Source organism: Lonchura striata, chromosome 1, assembly GCF_046129695.1.
Source record: "Lonchura striata isolate bLonStr1 chromosome 1, bLonStr1.mat, whole genome shotgun sequence".
NCBI classification, from domain to species: Eukaryota; Metazoa; Chordata; class Aves; order Passeriformes; family Estrildidae; genus Lonchura; species Lonchura striata.
In genome coordinates, this window is record NC_134603.1 from 36,886,341 (window position 1) to 36,906,777 (window position 20,437).

Below are 20,437 nucleotides of genomic sequence, written 5' to 3' on the forward strand. Positions count from 1 at the left end.
TTTTTATATATGTAAGAATACCTCACATTAAACAGTATATGTTAAAGAGGACAGTAACTAGCTAAAAAGGCAACAGAGCTCCCTGTTTAGTGCTCTCTAAGTTTATTAGGAGGAAATATTGGAAGCTTATTGGGAAAAAATTGGACATGGAAATAGAATAACTGTTAGAATTGTGAGGCAAGATGCTTTTTATGTTATAGAGTAGAGCAGGATCAAAAAGTGTTTAGAGGCGGGGAAAAGATTTTTATGTATCTACCACCTTCATGAAATACACATACATGATTTTTGTCCAGGATTTAGTTTGCCTTTGCTACAGACTAGCCTAATGCTTGCTTAACATCTACCTCTGCAGTCAGATGTTTGCAAAAAACCTGTTACATTGTTTTAGAAGTTGTAAAAAGACAAAAGCTTCCAAGTGCCCAAGTCACTTCTAAAAATGAGACTTAAGTTCCAATTGATTATATTTTTTCATACTTTAAACAATTATATGTATTAAGCTAGTGTTTCCAATATCTTTTAATTAGTGAACAGATTTTCTTTCTTGCAAAATAGCTTGCATTGTAAGTGTATACAACAAAAAATATATGAAATATCTAGAGGAGAAATTCTGTGAAATGTTTTGTGATGGAAGCAATATTGTAATATTTGAAGCATCTGCAGGGAAAGACCTTTTAGGTAACTGTATAGTTCAGAAAATAATCTATGGTTATTTTAAAAAATAAAAACTAAACAAAAAGTCTTGTTGATTCAATACATTTTGAGTATAAATTGTAATTTTCTTATATCTCTTTCTTATTGTAAAATGATAACATAAATTTATTTCAATGAAATTATATTTTTAATGTTCTAGGGAAAAGTGAAAAAGAAACTGAACAAGACAAAACAGAAAAAGGTAAGTCTGAAAGTAACATTCTGTTCTGAAATTCAAAACCATGCTTTCTGGGAGGATTGATTTAAATTAGACTAACAGCTAGTGAAGCTTTGCTCCTGCACATCTCATGTACATAAACTGCAGTTGAATAAACATCTAGAGAGAATGTACTTTTATTGGTAAACACTTGGTTGTTTCCAAGGCTGCCATAAATGTGCACCAATCAATCTTACCTGGTTACAGAATGGAAATATAGAATTGTTTAGGTTGGAAAATACCTTTAAGGTCATTGAGTCCAACTCATAACCTAACACTGAACCATGTCCCTAAGTAACACATCTTTTAAATGCCACAAGGACAGCCTGACAACCTTTTCAGTGATAGAAGTTTTCCTAATGTCCAGTCTAAACCTGTCCAGGCACAACTTGAGGCCATGGCCTCTTGTTCTGTCCCTTGTTACCTGTGGAAAGAGACCAACCTCCACCTCACTACACTCACTACAATCTCCTTTCAGGGTGCTGTAGAGAACTATAAGGTCCTTCCTGAGCCTGCTTTTCTCCAAACACCCCCAAATACTCCCAGCTGCCTCATCAGATTTGTGCTCTGTTGCCTTTCTCTGGACACACTCCAGCCCCTCAATGTCTTTCTTGTAGTGAAGGGCCCAAAACTGAACACAGGATTTGGTTGCAACCTCACCAGTGCTGAGTACAGGCGGACAACCACTGCTCTGGTCCTGCTGGCCACACTAATGCTGATAGAAGCCAGGATGCCATTGGCCTTCTTGGCCCCCTGGGAACAGGCTGGCTCATCAGCTGCTGGAGACCAGCACCCCCAGGTGCTTTTCTGAAGGGCAGCTTTCCAGCCACTCTGCCCCAAGCTTGTAGCATTGCACTGAGTCGTGGGATGGTTATGGCAAGTCCTGCTGTTTAAGGACTAAAATGTTCAGTGTCATACTCCTAGATTAGTATTCTGGAGGTCAGAGTTCCACCAAGCTCTCTCTGCATCTGAGGGCAAGAAGCAATGTGGGCTGCCTGGCCCCTGGAGCTGGGTTCAGCACTGCCAGCTGTGCTAAGTATGAAGAGACAGGTGACATGCTAATGTTGACACCATGATTGCCTAGTCTGTCTTAGGTTAGGTAGGAAGGTGCAGAGACAGATTAGATGGAGAAGTGAGGTTTTGTTGAAGAGCACTGCTCTGAATGTGCTCTCCCTGCAATGACATTTGTTCTGCCCCCATGTGTTCCCTGTCACTGCACAAAGCTTGCAAAACCTCCTTCACTGGGGTCGTGTCTGGTTGTTGACAATGCCCAGAAACCTCAGGGCCTGTGCCAAGGGATTCAGTGGCTCTACTCCTTTGTAGCTCTTATTTTATATTTGAGTATTTAGAAATACTACTTTTCCAATATTGTGGTATGGTTTCTTTGGTTTGGATTTGTATATTGGTGGTTTAAACATAATTTTCTAGGACTGGCAAACTTCAGACATTTTATTTAAGCATTACATATAAAAAACACAACCAAAACAACTTGGAAAGCTTGGCAATTATGCCTACATTTCCATCTATTGGCAGGGAATATCTTACTGCAATGAATCCATTTCCTACGTACTTGATAGTAGGTAAAAACTCACTGTTATGTGCTGCTTTTACAGACCTGTTAGAACAGTATAATAAAATGATGTACAAGATCCATCCAGTATAGGTAAAAAGCAGTCATAGGCAAAAACACCAGCTTGTATAAGATACATACTATTATGCAACATTTCAGAGTCTGTACAAGAGCTTTAGGATATGAAAGTATGACAAAGTGGAGCTACTTTCCTTTTCTACCCTAGGTGCTTTGTGGTTGTTTCTTTCTAAACAGCAACTAAATAAATGTCACTGCAGATTACAGAATTTCTGTAAGGTGGAAAAAGGGATAGTTTTGTTTTCAAAGTTAAATTGATAGAATTTTTCATCCTATGAGGAAAAACAACCCTGCATTTTTAATGAACTTTGTTTATGGGTACACTGCTTGTGTGATTTTCATACAAGCTGAATTTTCTTGAACTTTTTTTCATAGTTTGGACTGGTTTAAATTTCCATTTTCAATAAAAGTGGTTAGCTATAGATGTCTTGGTCAAAGGAAGTGGTATAAGGTACTGTTGAATTTGTTTAAATTAGGCTAATAAGATGCAGCAATAAATTGATGAGAGATGTATTATAAAATATACTGTACTGTGACTGATATATGTAGGAAATTTGGAAATCTAATGAGTTGGGAATTTGAAACTTCATGTTTTGCTTGGGTTAGGATTTGCTTCTGATTGTGAGAGTACATTCTCATCTGCATGTCTGCATTTGTTTTGTGGTATTGGGACATACACGCTCCAAAGAGCCTTCTGTGCAGAAAGTATTTATAGCTTGGAGTAGCTCTTACCTCTTACAACATAATTATTTTTTCCTGCTGCAGCCTTCATAGTACTTGGTTAGTAAAGTGTCCTAATAATTTTGTAAAGTTTAGTATTCAACTATTTCATCAAGTTTATTGAAATTCTCACTGAAAATTATTTGATATTAACAAAATCCCCCTCTGGAAAGTTCTCTAAATAAATAAAAATGAAAATAAACTTTTTTCTAACTTACAGTTGCTTCAAGATTTCTCTGTTATATTTAATTGAGGTGGAATCTTCATTTTATCCATAAGCATGCAATCAGACTTTATATTTAAACAATTAATTGGAATGGGATGGGTATTCCAGGTGAATATGAGAACTAATTCTTTAAAAGGTTTCATAGGTAGTACAGTGCAGGACATGCATGCCACATCCATAAGGTGTCTTTCTGTCTGAGTTTATTTTGATCACGTAGACTAAAAAAAAAAATATTTTTAAGTAACCCTAATTTTTCTACTTTGATTTTTATTGGACATATATTAAATATTTATTTATATTGGTGAACATATATAAAAGTAATTTTCAGCTATGAACAGGTTTGTTTCATACAGTGAATTTCAGCATAGGTGCTATTGTTATAAATAATAATTTTCCCTTTCCAAAACTGATAAAGCATGACAGTAAAAATGAGTGCTGTTTGGCTGGAACACCCAGCTGCATTGCATTAGGAACAGAAGTACATGTAAGCCAGGCTTAGGACAATGTCATTCCACACATGCCCCTGCCACTTGGTGTCATTTTGATAACAGATCAGCATTCACCATTGTTTACTCTGAGTGTTTACCTTTGCAGATATGTAGGATTCCACTGTGATACCAGTAGAGATCTAGTCTGAGGAGATTAAAGTGCTGTTCTTCTGACTGAATGTAGGGGTTTGCTGCAGGGTAAGATCAGTTATGTGCTAAATTCCACTGGGGACAGAGCTCTGTTGTCTGCAGAAGGAGCTTACACGGTTAGCTCACCTCCAGTATTGTCTCCTTGGGTTATGTGGGCTGAGTTGCACCCTTGCAAGCTCTGCTTATAACAATATACATACTACCTATTGATTTGCAAATCTGATACAGGTTACAATTAAATATCTGTGAGTTGTGTGCAGAATGACTGCAACTCCACAATGACCAACATACAAGCATAATTGTCAAAGTCCAAAACTGCTGCATGATGCCATTCTGAACTAAATATATAGGACATTAGAATATTACAGTGTATGTTTTAACAGAAAGTCAATGCAGAAATTTCTTTCTGGTTTTGTCAGAGGATTGCTTGAGTCTACTCTTTGAGTGAATCCAAAAGTCTTAATGGTGAAGGAGAGGTGAATGATGGAAGCGCATGCCAAAACCAAAATTATCATTCTGCCGTTGTTTCTTACGATCAATATCTAACCAACCAACCAACAATAATTTCATACAGAAAGCCCTGTAGAATACTTTTTACTGCAAGGGAAATTGTTCTGGAATAACTGCAGTTAAAGATTTATTATAGTAATTAGATTCCAGCTTTATTAGCCCCTAAAATGCCTCTGTTTTTATTGTCTGATTACTTCCCCAGATAAGTTGATTATAGTGGTTTTGCCTGTTCTACCAATACAGTTTAGAAAGATCTTTTAATTATTCTAGTGCTCCCGGCTTTAAATTGTGTAGATTCAGTTTTCTTGGTTTTATACCTTCTAAGTTATCATTTATAGAAGCCCATAAAACAAGCAGATTACTTACACTCTCTGTATCTCACCTAATGAGCTTCCCAAACAACAGGACAATGACAGGAGTTTTTTATCATCATCAAATTCCCATTCAAGTGTCCACTGAGATGCAGCACAGTTTCCAAAACTAATTTGGGTAATGATGTTGGGCTAGTATCAGGAAGGAGGTCAATTACTTGAGTAAATTTTGAATTCCAAGTCAAAGTCTACTAATATATGTATGTTCTTCAGAATATAATTGAAACTTTGAACTGGGAAGATGTAGTATTGTTAGTGGGTGGCAAAGGGAATTAGTAAAACAAAAGATCATGAAATTAGTTGGAAAACAACTACAGACCATCATCATCAGTATCTACTTGTCATTGTCCCACACTCAGAAGTTGTCATTCACAAGTTGCCAAGAGCATTATTATTGAATTTATATCACAGCAGAGATGGAAGGGTGTTTGAAAACAAAGCCTATGACCCCCCCACCCCTGGAAATATCTTTCTTAGTTTTTGAAAGTTTAAGACCGAGAACTGACAGGAGGAACCTTTGCTGCAAATTATTTATGAGACTGCATCACATGAAGGGGGTTTTATTTCAGATTAACTTTAGGGATGGCATAACATAAGGAGACATAACGATATAGTTATAGCCTCTATAATTAAATAATTATAACTTCTATTAAAATTTCATTTAAGACTCAAGTCATAAAATAATAGAACAGTTTGGGTTGCAAAGGACCTTTAAAGGCTATTTTGTCCAACTCCTGCATTGGGGTCATTCAATTTTCTGGATAGCAGTAAGCACAACATACAGTCAATGGAGTAGGATTGTTCCAGTGTACTTTTCAAATCAGAAACTGGGGACCATGCATCCTCAAGGTAAAGACCAACCTTTATCTTGAATCACTTATATCTTACAGATGTAATTAAAACTGGAGTCCTAACTCCTCTCTGTTTTGCATGCAAGTAATAGCAGATGCAATATCAAGGAAGCCACCAGGAATGCTCCCTTAACATCATAATGACAGTATGAATGAATCAATGAGTGAATAAAAAAATCTAATTATAAGATCCAAACCACATTTACAAGGTGGTTTGTTAGATAGGGAGTAATACCTTTCCATCCTCATGTTTTTTCCCTCAAGTCCACAGAGGGATTGTAATCTTATTGTCTCACTATTTCTGAGGACCTAGAAATTTCATTAAAGACAAGTTTAACAAGAAATACTTATGTTAATATGTAATATGGACTCTCATAATCACAGAGCAGGCCCCTCTCAATTGACTGTAAATCTTAGAGCATTCGTTTCCAAAGACTGAAGCAAAACCGTTTATTCTTTGTGAAAGGCAAGTCCAAGTCAGACCAGCCAGGCTGTCACTCATTGCTCTCAGTGAACAGACCAGGTTCCAAATGTCAGCTCCAGCACTGGAGGTAAGCCTGCCTTCCCATCCCACCAATTTTCCTAGGCTCTGAACATAAGAAAGGGAGCAGAAGGCTTAGGAAGGGAATCATTAGTACTGAGAGCAAGGGGGAGGGGGAGAAAAGAGCAGCAAGTGGAAAACTGCCTGAGGTAGTCCCAGTTGAAATTTACTCCTGGTCGTGGCTGCACATCAGCTAAAAGCTCTCTGTTTGAGGTGTCCTTCCTGGCATGTCTGTTGGGTTAGAATAAAATCATAGAGTTGTAGAATATCTGCTCCCAATATTTTACAAGGCATAGGAGTGAGAGATGGTTTGTACTAAATGTATGGAAGTGCATACTTGTTTTTAGATACAAACAGTAATTGTTCTGGAAGTGTTAATAGCAGCATGATGTTATCTCCTACTTACTTTACTCAGGAAGAAAACTGTACATGCATCAGAGGCTCAGAGTATAGCAGCAAGGACAAAATAATTCATGCTATGTGTTGTGGTAAAGATACCCTATCTTTTAAATTATCTTCTCAGGAAACAGCAAGTTGAAGCCTTTACAGTGTAGAAAATCCTTCTTCACCCACTTAAATTTGCTATCTGTTAAAATCAATCTCTCTAGGGTAAGAAGTGTGTTAATTGTGAAAGGCAATCATGATTGCATGATAGCATTCAATATTTTTGTCCAATTCTGGCTAATGTTAGCTGTTTTGATTTACTAGACTGATATCTAATCAGACAGGACATCAGTGTCTTCTCTTTCAGGAGAATGAGGTTTTCCTTAGCCTGGATGATGGTGTTATATTTCAGATTAAAAGATGAAATGGAGAGATTTCATATGCACAACAATTCCCACTTCTCTGGAAGCTAGAGAGGATTCATTTGCTCCATTTTAGAAGTGGTATTACTAGTTATTTGTGACATATCTATCAGTTTTTTTGTTATTGCTTTGGACTTAGGGTCATATGTAATCAACTTTTTTTGCCATGTACTAGTTATCTCTTTTTGTTTTCATTGTTTCCATGTAACTGCCTTAACATAATTGTCTACTTAGTGTTTTGTACCAATTTCCCATCTTGGGTTTTCTGGTCAGTTGCACAAGAATTTGCAGACATTTGATCATGTGAGGACATTTGTCTAGAAATTCTAGAGAAAGTTTTAACTTCTTGATTATTATTATCTTGATTATTAAGCTTCAGGCAGCTTTTCACATTAAAAGTTATCAAGTATCAAGAAATAAAATTCGGTGAATAAATCAACAGTTTGCAAAATTGTTTTTCTGATGATGTTTGGATGGTTTCTTAAGGTAAAACGACCTGTTTCAGATGAAGATCAGAGACCTTGATTCTTTGAATTTTATTCGTATTTTATTTTTACTGAAAAAGCTAATAAGAACAGTGGTAATTGAGATTGCTTTCTATCACAAGACTGTTTTTAATCACTTATGGCTTTTCTGGAATTATAGCACTGAGGTGAAATTTTGCAATGAGAAAGATTTTGGAATTTCAATATTCTATTGCTAGCATTGGGCTAGGAGGAATCTCAGCTGCTGTGATGACTGGCACAGTGAGATCCTGCGAGGATTTCTTTGATTGTCAAATGAGAGAGTGAAAGTTACTTGTGTAATTACAGTGTTGGCACTAAAGCACATTGACATATAATAGTATATTACAGAAATTGTAGAACATATGACTAAATGGGACCCTAAAACTTACTTTGTCTCTTTGGTTGACTGAAGGCCTTATCAGCTGTGTGCATTGTTCTTGACAGATGCTTACACATCTTGTTATCTCAGATAAACAAAATTTTCAGTAACTAGCATTCCACAATTGCCCTCAGCAACCTGTTCTACTGTGCTTGCTCAGAGATAGTAGTTCCAGATGTTCAAGACAAACTTTCTGTTACAGCCATTTCAAGCCTTCTCTTCCTTATCCTAACTATGATGATACGGAAAAGAATTTATTCTTTTCATCTCTGTGGCTATGTTTTACAGTGTAGTGTGTACCCATCTTCCCATGGCAAATTCTTTATTACTGCCTTTTTATCCTTTGTTCTTACTTATTACTTACTTCTTACTCCCCTCCCCACTCCAATTAAAGGGAAAATATTTTTAAACGAATCTTCAAGAGTGATTCAATTATGCTTATTAATTTGGTTACTTTTCCTTAATTTTGATGTGATTCTCTTGTAGTCTGAAGAGTATCCAACAATGTGTCCTTTATTCAAAAATAATTTCTCTGTCCCTTGTAGAAGTAAGACTGTCACTGTTTTTGGTGATGACAAGGTGCTTTCCAACATAAAACCAAAATATGCCTGGTATTTTAGTTTTCATATGCCAAAACAGTTATATGAAATATTTTATCAAATTTCACTGGATGATATGACAGGCTATTAAGTTTACTGTACATTTATTGTAATTCATTTTAATACATTGCTACTTTGATTTTTTTAAAAAATTCTGTATCTTGGTGAGATATGAGTTTGCTTGTCATCACTGGTAATTGTTTTGTCTCCAGCACAAGAACTAGCATAGAGTTTTTTGTAAGACTTCTTCCTAGCTTGCTGCTTTTTCAGTGGAAACTGTTTTCTCGTAAGGAAGTCTTCAGAAATCCTATGACAGCAGTTCTAGATAGAAAGCCTATTCCCCAAGGCTGTTATTGAAAATCCCCAGTAGTATTCTTGAAAGTCCACAGTACAATATATAAAAGGATTATTACCATTTTAATGCCCAACCTGATTTGGACCACAAACTGAAGCAAGCAGTTGTACGATCATGTACAATCTCAGTGTCATGGTGAAATTTGTCACTGAAGAAAAATTACATATATTTTCCTCTGAAAACAGATAAGTTAACTTCTTTGTATCATTGAATTTAATATATTGGGTCACATCTGCTAAAGGATTATTGCACTAGAAGAAAGCAATGGATAATTTATTAAAATACCCCTGCAGGGAGATAGCAGGCTATCTGGTTAATATAGAGGAATGCTTGATGCTTACACTGAAAGCTCCCTGGTGAATCCTTTGACACAGGAATAGAATGGGAGTTGGAAATGTTTGCTCATTATATAATGTTTACTGTGTTATATTGGTGCCTAGAAGATGAATAATATTTATGTTAACAACTCCTTTCCAGCTTTTTATATTGATCTCCTGCTGTTCTAGGGCTGATATATAATTGTACTGAAAATAGGAAGATAGTAATTCTTTTTCTGTAATGGAGGGTATTAAATAGGTTCTTCGAACACATCACCCGAGTTGGACATGAAGATATTGTATCTTTGTGCCACAGACGTGTAAGATTTGAATTTACTTTTTTCATTTACTTTTTTTTTCTGAGCTGTTTCTCAGTACTTGTAAACTTAAATGAACTGCAGAGAGTGTCACAATGGGAGGGCAGTGGGAGTTTCTTGATTGGTGGGAGAGCTTCTTTCCTTTGCCTCAAAGGAGCTTCACTGTTGCCATGCTGACAGAGTTTGAGGTTTGAGAAGGACCAAATAACTCTGTCTTTCTATGCATGCTGAAAGCTAAAAAGCTGAGACATACCTGTTGTGTCTCACTGAAATACAGCTCCTGTGCAGCTGGCTGACCTTAAATATATTTGTTCATGCGAACTCACATTTTAATTGCAGTTTATGTTACTTAGAGAACAGAAACTAAACCAAGTGTTTAGTGGCAATATCCTATTGGAAGCTCCCCTGATACTATACCCAGAGGAACTGACATGCCTCAGTTTTCTTGCTAACAGCAAAGGACAGTTTCACATGGCAGCTAAGAGCAAAATGAACCTAAAAGATCCTCAGGGTTACTTGCTTTCATTGGTTCCTTAGGGTGATGTTTCTGTGTTCTTCCACTCCTGCTGTGAAGCAAGCCAAGCCTTAGAAATAGCAATGATTTCTTGAAAAATTGAGCTGGCATATTTTTTAAAAAGAAAAAAAAAATAGCAAACACAAAACCCAACAAACCTTTTTCATGTTATGGGTTGTTATTTTCAGGCCCAATGACATTATGTGAGAAACTTCTCACCACACCTGTCAGTCACTGTGGACTGAAGGTTTGGAGTGGAGGGATCCTTGCACTTGAAATAAGAGCTGTTCATGTGAATTTTACTGGATTCAGGGGATGTGAACACTTGGAAGATAGCCAGTGCTGTGTGCTTCTTAACCATTATTGTCATTAAATGCATGAAAAGGCAGGAAAGACATTGATTTCCTATGAAATGGAGGATAATAAATAAGACAGAGAAAGACTGACATCAGTGACAGATTGGTAAGCTTGGTGATCTGCACAGTAAAGTTCTTCCTTATGTTCAGGTGGAACTTCCTATGAATTAATTTCTCCCTGTTGCCTCTTGTCCCATTGCTTGGCAGCACTGAGAAGAGCCTGACTCTATCCTCTTATCACCTACTTTTAAGATACTTATACACATTGATGTATAAATCAATTGATGTATAAATCTCAGTTATTTCTTCTCAAGGCTGAACAGGCCCAACTTCCTCAGCCTTTCCTCATAAGAGAGATGCTCCAGTCCCTTAATCATCCATCTTTATTGCCCTCCACTGGACCCACTCCAGGGGTTCCCTTGTCTCTTGTCCCGAGGAGCTCAGAACTGACACAGCACTCCAGATGCGGTCTCAGTAATTGCTCTAGGCAAAGCATATGGTCACAACTTTTAGAAATTGCTAGTGTGCCCTGATTATCATATTTTTCATGATACCATATAAATGTGGAAAAATAACAGTTCCCTTTGCTCTTTCATATCAGTTGAACATTTGGAAAACAAAAATTCTTGACTGTAGTGTGATGAAAAATGCTTTATTCTTAACTGCCAAGTTACTCTATTCGAATGACTGAAGTTTGCTTTTTCATATAGGAGATTGTGATTGTAATAAGTAAGAAATTAGTTTCTTTTCAGTGTAATTTGAAACTGCCTTACTTGAAAATGATGCACTTTGCCAGCACAGTTCCTAGCTAAGTGTTACTCCAGGCAATTGAAATATGAAAGAAGTAATAAGCTGTCTATTTGTTAAATCTTCTAGCTAAAAAGAAGAAGAAGCCAAAGCTCTTAAACAAGTTTGATAAGACCATTAAAGCTGAACTAGATGCTGCAGAAAAACTACGTAAAAAAGTAAGTTTTGAATGTTTCACTCAGGATTGTACACAGTGGACAAAAATTGATAAATACTTGTAAAAAGGGAGAATGAATTTTAGATTGCTTTTTGTGAAATTAAACTTTTGAAATAGTCAGTGCATATTTGTCCTTCATGTTTAATTTCTGCTAGATAGTTTGTCTTACATTTTTTAAAGTTATAAGTATATGTTTGTTCATATGTGTTTGTTTACCTTGAAGATAGATAGCATAATCATTGAATTTCTGCTTAAATGGATCACATCAAACAGGGTTAGTTCTGTCCTATCACTCTTGTCCACTTGACTGCTGAAGTTGAGTCTGTGTGCAGGGATCTCTCAGTGAGTTTCTGATGCCTCGTGAGCATTAGGTGCAGATCACTGAAGCAGGTGTTGTTTCTGTTGAGATTCTGTGTCCTAGGAGCACCTAGGCTCTTGTACAGCTGCTTAGAGGATGAAACAGATGTTCCTGCTTCTCACCAGGGGCAGCATGGCCTTAACATCAATCATTCAGTTTGGGTAGTTCTGAATTTAATAATTCGACCATGTAAAAGAAACAAAAATCTCCCCAAGCTCTTCAGTCATCTCCCCTTATAGCTTCCAATTTTATACTTTCATTTGAATATTTCAGAAAATAATATCTTTGCAGAGATATCCCTTTTCCAGATGTGAGATTAAGTAGTGAAGCAAGATTGTGGCTGTTAAAAATGAGGGACTTCAAGTCCTTTGAATTTCTTGTTAAAACTCTGATATGGCAGACATTCCTAGCACATAAAGAACAACTGCAGGTCTGTGCTGTACCTTAGATTTGAGGTGGATGAGCAGTGAGATATAATATTTTCAGTACAGGAAAATAAAAACCAATTAGGTCATTGCATGTGCAGGATTATTCCTGATTTTCAGGACATACTGTGCAGTTTTGACTTTACCTTGCCATCTGTGCAGCCCCAGAGTTCTGGTAGGTCTGTGATGGGGCTGGAGGGCTCTTGCATAGTGGCTCTGGCTGCCACTGCTGCTGTTCCTCACTAGAAGCCTCCTTTACATTTAGAATACAAAACCAAAAATGTTCATGCTTCTGTTACTTAAGCAATTGGTTAATCAGAAATAGGCGTAATAGACACATTTGATGAATCTGTAGGGTCAGTTTGTTGACTCTCTTTCCCTACTGTATTTCTTGATAAGTTACAGATAGCTATACATGTCATGTAGGAAGCAGGATAAATTTAGGAGCAAATCAGACATGTATAATATTTGAAGATAACAAGGCAGTTGTGTATAATTTATACACATATAACTCATAAAGCTGTAATAAGGTGGGAGTGGCAGCAAGGTCTATTGACAAATGTTGTCAAGCAGTGCTTAGCACCTGTTTGACAGTGGGGCTGGTTCTTCTCAACTTCCACCTGTACTGTCTAGTCAGTGTCCATCATGGGATCAACATCCATCAGGAGAATACCACAGTTACATTTAGACTTGTGTCACATGTCCTGAGGGACATGGTCATGCAAAGAAATTGGAAACAGCAATACACTGTGATTAAGTCTACAGTATTTCCCTTAGAAGAACTGCAGTTATGATAGTGTTCATCATGAGAGGTATGCAGAGGGAAAATTTCCACCTGTCTCCAGAATTTTCTTGCTGTACTCTATTATTTCTGCTCTGAATTTTTTTATTAGCAAGATTTCTGGTCTGAAATTTGTTATTGGAGTCTTTACTTTTGTATACAGTCAGGTTATTTTCATCTCAGCATTTTATCCAGTGAACAAGGGAAAGTGAGTAAAGTATGAAAAAACAAGTTATTAATTTTCACCATGAGAATTATATATATTATCTTCTATATTATATATACATATATTCTATATTCTATATTATATATTATATATTATATATTATATATTATATATTATATATTATATATTATATAATATATTATATTTTATAATATATATATATTATATATGTTTTCATAAATAATGACAATCCCAACAAGTATGGAAAAGCTGAGTATATGAGTGAAAGCTGTTGATTCAGTCTGCATTGTTTTGTGTTTGTTCTTTAATTAAAAAACAAATGTGTTTTTAGGTCCTGCATCCTTCAGCATTTTTATTAGATAGAATTACTGATAAATGTCTCTGCTTTTCAGGGGAAAGTTGAAGAAGCTCTAAAGGCCTTTGAAGCATTAGTGAATCAATATCCACAAAGTCCTCGAGCAAGATACGGGAAAGCACAGGTACTTAGAAAAAGAAATAATAGGTGTTGAAAAAAGCTAAACTAAACATTTTGTTTTACCAATAGAGTTATAAACACCAGTTGGAACTAATTTATAAATTTATGCTGGTTTTCTAGGTGAAAAAAGAATCATGTGATCTTTCATATGTATCTCTTCAGTCAATTGTCCTTCCCCAGTTGTTTTGGCAGCTTTTGTGGAACTTCAGTGGGACGTATTGTAAATAACCAAAAAAAAAATATATATATATGGTACATCCTGTAGATCTCAGGAGAACTGTCAGGTGAATGAGATAAATACCAGCTAATACTGCAGTCACAACATGCAGAACCTACCTGTTACATCCTATTTGCTATAGCTGGGAAACCAACACGACTGTCAGCCTGGGATAAATGCTGCTTCTTGCTCTAGTGGGAACAGAGAAGAGGATTTGGAGTTTTAAGACAGAAAGAGTTAAAGGATAAAGAACACAAATTCTTGAGTGATGAGGCTTAATTAGCTTTACTTGTAGAGTGAGTTGTTTCAGGTGTTTCCCTTCAAAAAAAAAAAAAAAGTTAAAAAAACCAAACAAAACCCAGAAGGCATCAGAAAATAATCTCTGCATTTATAATACTTGTAGGCTGTGTTGAGATGTCTCAAAAGGGAATAATAGTAGGATAATCCTGCTGCACTAGGAGTAATAAAAGACTCCTTGAACTCATGTTAATCAGGATAACAAAGTGAAGCCCTCACTGCAGGAAGGAATGGTGCTGTTAGACAATTGATGAGGACCTTGGAGTCACGACCAGTTTCCACTCGGTTAATAATAAAAATGGCCATGCTAAAATCAAAGCTGTGATTATCCAAAAATCTATCACACAAGCACTTGATATAGAGCAGACCAAATGCTTCCCTGCTCTCTGTGGTGACAGTTTGCTGAACTCTTTTCCTCTTTACAGTAGGAGACCACTTTGTTCATACACATAATGAACTTACCTTTGTTAAGTTACACTTTTAATATTTACCAGTTTATACAAATCTACTCGATATGCTTCCCTCCTCCTGAATGGCTTTAGGGAGAAGGGCAGATCACTGCAGCCAGTTGTGAAATTTATTCTCATTCAAAATTCCCATCTCAGTGACCCAACTTCATTTCTCCATTTACAGCAATTTATACTTGCCTACTACTACTTTAGTAATTCATGAAAGGTCAATACAGACCAAGATCTGAATAAATAATTAGGTGCATTTTCTGTGAGTGTGTAAAAACAACGATAAATACATTTTCTGTTGCCTTTGAAGGTTCATACTACTCATTTTACTGAACAGTCGTATTAATTATCAATGGTAATTTTATTGGACCCAGTATGTGTAAATTCAAGCTGTTTGAAGGAAAAGGAAATCCATAAGCTTCAGACAGATGAATTATTTTTAAGATTTGCATTGTAACACGGTATTATTTTAAATGCATATTCATACCAACAAAATTCATTTAAATTTGCTATTTCTCATCACTAACTAGAAGGAAAACTGCAAAAGATAAGGTCAAAGGCCCTGAAGGTTAAAGGTAAAGAAGGTCAAGAATTCATCACAAAAGTGTACTTCTCCTTTTCTTTAAAGCATGAACCAACATTACATGCTCATTTTGTAGATTTGATTTTTAATAAGACATGAGGATTGATTTTTTTCTGGATCTTTTAATGGTTTTAAAAGGCAACTGTTTTCCCAAAAATCTAAAATATTTCAGTGTTGGTGTGTTTTTCAGAAATATGAGCAATTCTTTATTTGCTGTCGGAATTACATTTGAGCCAGATAAAATTATACTCTGCAGAATTCATTAACTTTTTTACAGCTGAAAAGAAGAATGGATAGGTTTTTAACCTCCTTATATGATTTATACTGGTGTAGCTGTGCAGATTTTATGCTGACAATTTTTCCTTCTTTGTTATATATCTTTAATATTCTTTGCCCTGCAATTCCTTTGAAAAAAGGAGAAATAAATTTCCTAGTGAATGTACATTAGAAAAAATAAATTATTGCTTAAAACTAATTTCTGAAGTTGTCTCTGAAAGCTGCTTGATGAACTGTTTGACTGAGTAACCATATTTTTTGGTATTTCCAATACTAAGTTTTAAAGCAACTCAAGGAAAAATTAAAGGACAAAATTGCAAAAAGATTTCAGATACTTGCTGTAACATATACAGATAATACAGCTGAAGCAATTTCATTTAATGTGTGTCTTTGATGCAACAGTGAATTTAAATAGTCCAGCAGTAGCTCCTGCACCATCATGCTTGTGTTACATCTGCTGTGGGTCTTAAGAAAGAACGTAAGACAATAAATACAGAAGTATTTGAGAAGAATGAGTTAAACACATAAAAATGCATGCATTTGTATAAACAATTCAAAGTAAGCCTTTAAAAATTCTGCATTTGAGACATAGTCTTTTTCAGCTATGGAAGCTGAGTATGAACATGCCTTACCACAGGTGAGATCAGTCATAACTTCTGTTAGATTCACTGCAGCTGTAATTTAACTGTAGAGAGGTCATAGATGCTTTGGTCTGCTTCTGAATTTGATGAACAAATTTAAGTTTTGAAGGAGTTGTATAGTACATATTCTATTAATGTATGCAAGGCATAAGGCAATTCCTAATTAATTTTGCAATAAAGAGTGTAAATAGATGTGTCAGAATAGATGAAAAGTCTGTTGGTGTATTGCTTCCAGAGTGAGGCTTAGTATGCAAATAGTCCATAGACAAAATTTTGCATTTCTTCTGTGTTATTAAAACAGATTGATCCATCTGCTTTTGAAAGTAGGAATTATGAATTCTACAAATATTAAGCAAAAATCTGTGTTAATATATGTTTTTGGTGCAAATTTTTTCGTATTTCTCCTTTCAAATAGTTTGTAGGTAAAAGGATTTAATGGTAATTCTAGTCTGCTTTCCCATAAAACACAACACACAGCATAAGTTTTCCTGGTAAGAAAATAGTTGGTTTTAAACCTAACGGATTATTAGGTGTTCTAATAATGGTTGTATTATTCTTTCTAGTCTGAAGATGACTTAGCTGAGAAAATGAGAAGCAATGAGATGCTGCAACAAGCCATCAACACCTATGATGAGGTGGTTAGTCTGCCAAACGTCCCTTCAGACCTGATAAAACTGAGCTTGAAGCGAGAGGCAGACAGGCAGCAGTTCCTTGGTAAGTTTTGAGGATGCTATAAAATTTACAGAAGTTGTCTGCACAAGGATTTCAAGATATCACTAAGGATTTTAAGGTGACAATTCCATTGAATTTTTGGATGGACTTGTCTTCCTAGTATTTTAAATTAAAACCATTTTTACATTACTTAATTTTTTTCTAGTGAAAAGAGGAAATTTCTGGCGTACGAAGAGTAAACATACTTATAATAAACTTTTGATAAACATAGAGAAGAATGGAATTAAATATGAGGAGAAGAGCCCCAAGATTTTGGTTGAGATTCTAGTTTTAGATCTCAATTCTGTGATGTATGAGAATTGATGATTAGAATATGAGGCAAAATCAAGGGTTCTGTTCCCATGGGTTGAATTTTTAATATCAAGTTGTTTTGATCTTGCTTTTCCTTAGCATGACCTCATTTAGGAAGTCTAAGAACATACTCAATTTTAAGCACACAAAGCATGATAGACTTCATAACAGAGATAGAGTAGAACTATTACTTAACACTAGAAATTAATTGAATTTACTTAATTAAGGTGAAATTTATTAATATATGTTTACTTAGTTTTGTCCAGTGCTTTGCTATCTGTGTATGATTGAGCAACTAAAATAAATCTGTGTATGATTGAGCAACTAAAACTTAAATAATCTTATTTCTGCACTGTGAAAGGTTCTCCACAAGAGGCTGCCCTAACACTGCGTGATTGCAGTATCTCAGTGATTCTCTGAGATATTCCTGGTACACCCATAGTGACAGCCAGGCAGCCGAATGTGCTCCTGTCTGCACAAGTTTTTCCAGGTTTTCCTTCTTGATTGTCAGTGAAAGTGGACCACTTGCCTCTGATTTGTGTTTCATTAGATGTTGTCTTGCTACTGTTTCTTATATCTGTGCTTGTAATTAAGCCTTGTTCAATCAAATCAGGTCGCATGAGGGGTTCCCTGGTTACTCTACAGAAATTAGTTCAGCTGTTTCCCAGTGAGACTTCATTCAAGAATGACCTTGGTGTTGGTTACCTCTTGATAGGAGATAACAGCAATGCTAAGAAAGTATATGAAGAGGTGAGTTTCCATTCCATTCCATTCCATTCTTCTAATTTTAATTTCTATTTTCTGATACTGTCATGCTAAGATTTTCCTCATTGACAGGAATGCAGATTATTTCCACATGCTTAATAATAAGAAATCTCTACTTTCTGGTAGTCAGGTTTGGAATATATTGACAACACATCTAGGTGTGATGTATGTAACATATAATGCATTCTAAAAAAAAGATAACCAATCTTCAAGATAAGGAAAGCAGAAGTAAGTTTTTTTACAGGAACAGAATCTAACTATGTAATCAAGTAGATCAGTACTCACAAAGTTATTTAACCTTAGTTTTGTTCATCTTTTTATAAGCAGCTTAAAATCTGTTTATATTTCATTATGTTTGTAGTGTGGACAATTAATTGAATTTATATTTCTGTCTTATACTGTGGTTATCTGGTTGGAGAAAATTCACTGCCAGGAAAGGTCACTCTCTTCCTGTGATCTAGAAACCCTGTTAACATCTGGAAACTGTCTGACAGATGTGGAATCTGACATCATTGGTAGAGCACAAATCATCACACCTGACCAGGAATGGTCCTGTTGATATTGGCACACTTGTGGTGCTTGTGTAGGACAGGCTTGCTGATTGTCTGGTTATGGAGGCTGGAAAGGGATCAGCAGGATTAGTGCCACCTCCTGAGAATAAAGGCCCAATTTTCCATCCCCCCACATCTGGGAGGCTGAAGCAATTCTCGTCTGAGACAGCCTCTCAAAGAGAAGGAGGATGTTCAACCACATGGTTGGAAGCAGAAGCCAAACACAAGGAATACCATTTTTTTCCCTCAAGCTCCTCTGGTAGTCTCAGATGTTGCCAGAATAATGTTTGCTTTGCTACCTTGGCTACTTTTTAGGTCCTTCCATAAAACATTTCTGTCCAATAATTTTTGGCTTGCTATCAAAATTTCTCAGAGGATTGGAAATCTTGGCTTTTAAAGATAGAATTTATTAAACAAGTCTGCTACTCAAGCTGCAAGGAATTTGAGAAAACAAAAATATACTCCTTTCAGGCAAGATTTTCCCATGCAATTATTCATTATTTTGTGGGAAACAACATAATTGTTAGAATTTCTCAATAATCACAGGGATTTTTATACACGGAGGAAGGTCATGAATTTGCTATATAATTATTTTGATACTGAATTTTATATACTTCAGAAGAAATATACAGGGCTGATGAAGAACAGATATGCAACTGGTGTGCTTTTAACATATTGTTTTCCATTCTTCTTTATCCAATCTTTAATTACTCTGTTTTGCAGTTCACTAGCACTGAAACAGAATAGAGCATAGTGATCGTCTGTCATTGTAAAAGGAGGACAACTAATTTTTTTTTAAAGATTTGGATTGATTTTTTTTTTTAATCATGGTGGGTTTGTCCATATTTTAAGTATTACTCAGGCTGAATTCCAACACAATAATGTAATTTTTTTTGGTTGCAATTCAGGATAAATTTACACTAAGGATTTTTAGAAAGAATACCCAAAGAAACAGGGAGAATCTTTTGTATACCTGCTTTGGTTCTTGGTTCTGCTGAAGGCTTCTTGGATGATTTTGGGCAGATTGCTTAGGGGCTACATGGCTTGCTCTGGAGTGCTTTGCTCAGCTGTTGCAATGCATATTTAGAAAGTGCTTGGTTTTGAGCTCCTACCATAGGTGCTCGGGTTCTCTACACGGTCGAGAAAGGGGAAAAATGAATAGTGGTTCTGAGGGCCTCAAGGAGATGTCTTAGTCTTCCCATGATTTTTGAAAAAACTGAGAAACTGCTGAAGTGTAACTAAGTCCTTCTCACTTGTATCATCTTTTGATACAAAAATGTTAAGAGAGCACAGACAAGAGCATGAACTCAGTGCTGCAAAGTAGATACCTCCGATAGTTATACATCCTGTTTCCCACTGTAAGGGTGTTCATACATTTTATTCAAGTGTTCTTTAATGCAGAAAGCACAGCATCTTAGATGTCAGTACACATCCTCAGGAGACCATACACCTCATTCAACTTAGAGTCTCAGCTTTTTGTTGATTTCCCTCTAGCCTTATTCATGGTTGTCTAAATTCCTGTGTATGTGGTATTTGTTTCTACTGCTCAGGAAAATCCCCAAGTAGTTAAACACTCTTCTCTGCAGAGGAACTTAAACTCCAAATTTCCCATTTCCTGGGAAGCTGCTAGATTAGTGGGCAAAATCTTTACTTCCTGCTGTAACATTTCAATCTCCATTCAATGTTACTGCTCTGTGTTAAGCATGCAACCAGATGAACCCTGCACAGGCAACATTCTCTACATGGGATCACAGTACATGCCATTTCAGACCAGACTAACCCAAGCTTGGATCATCTCCAAGGAACTGAATAGAAGCCCAGGGAATCCTAGTAGATGATATGCTTTACATTTAATAGCCAGTTTACTTATTTGCC

The 20,437-nt window shown here is 36.0% G+C and overlaps 1 protein-coding gene across 5 annotated transcripts in view; it reads left to right on the forward strand.

Annotated features, from left to right (window-relative positions):
- Positions 1 to 20,437, forward strand: part of ASPH (aspartate beta-hydroxylase) — a 111,990-nt gene that overhangs the window by 62,515 nt on the left and 29,038 nt on the right. For all 5 annotated transcript variants that reach the window (XM_077783430.1, XM_077783438.1, XM_031504035.2 and 2 more), the window contains 5 exons: positions 851 to 892; positions 11,438 to 11,526; positions 13,669 to 13,755; positions 16,787 to 16,937; positions 17,860 to 17,996. In XM_077783430.1, the coding sequence (XP_077639556.1) occupies positions 851 to 892; positions 11,438 to 11,526; positions 13,669 to 13,755; positions 16,787 to 16,937; positions 17,860 to 17,996 (506 nt within the window). The remainder of the gene's footprint in view (positions 1 to 850; positions 893 to 11,437; positions 11,527 to 13,668; positions 13,756 to 16,786; positions 16,938 to 17,859; positions 17,997 to 20,437) is intronic.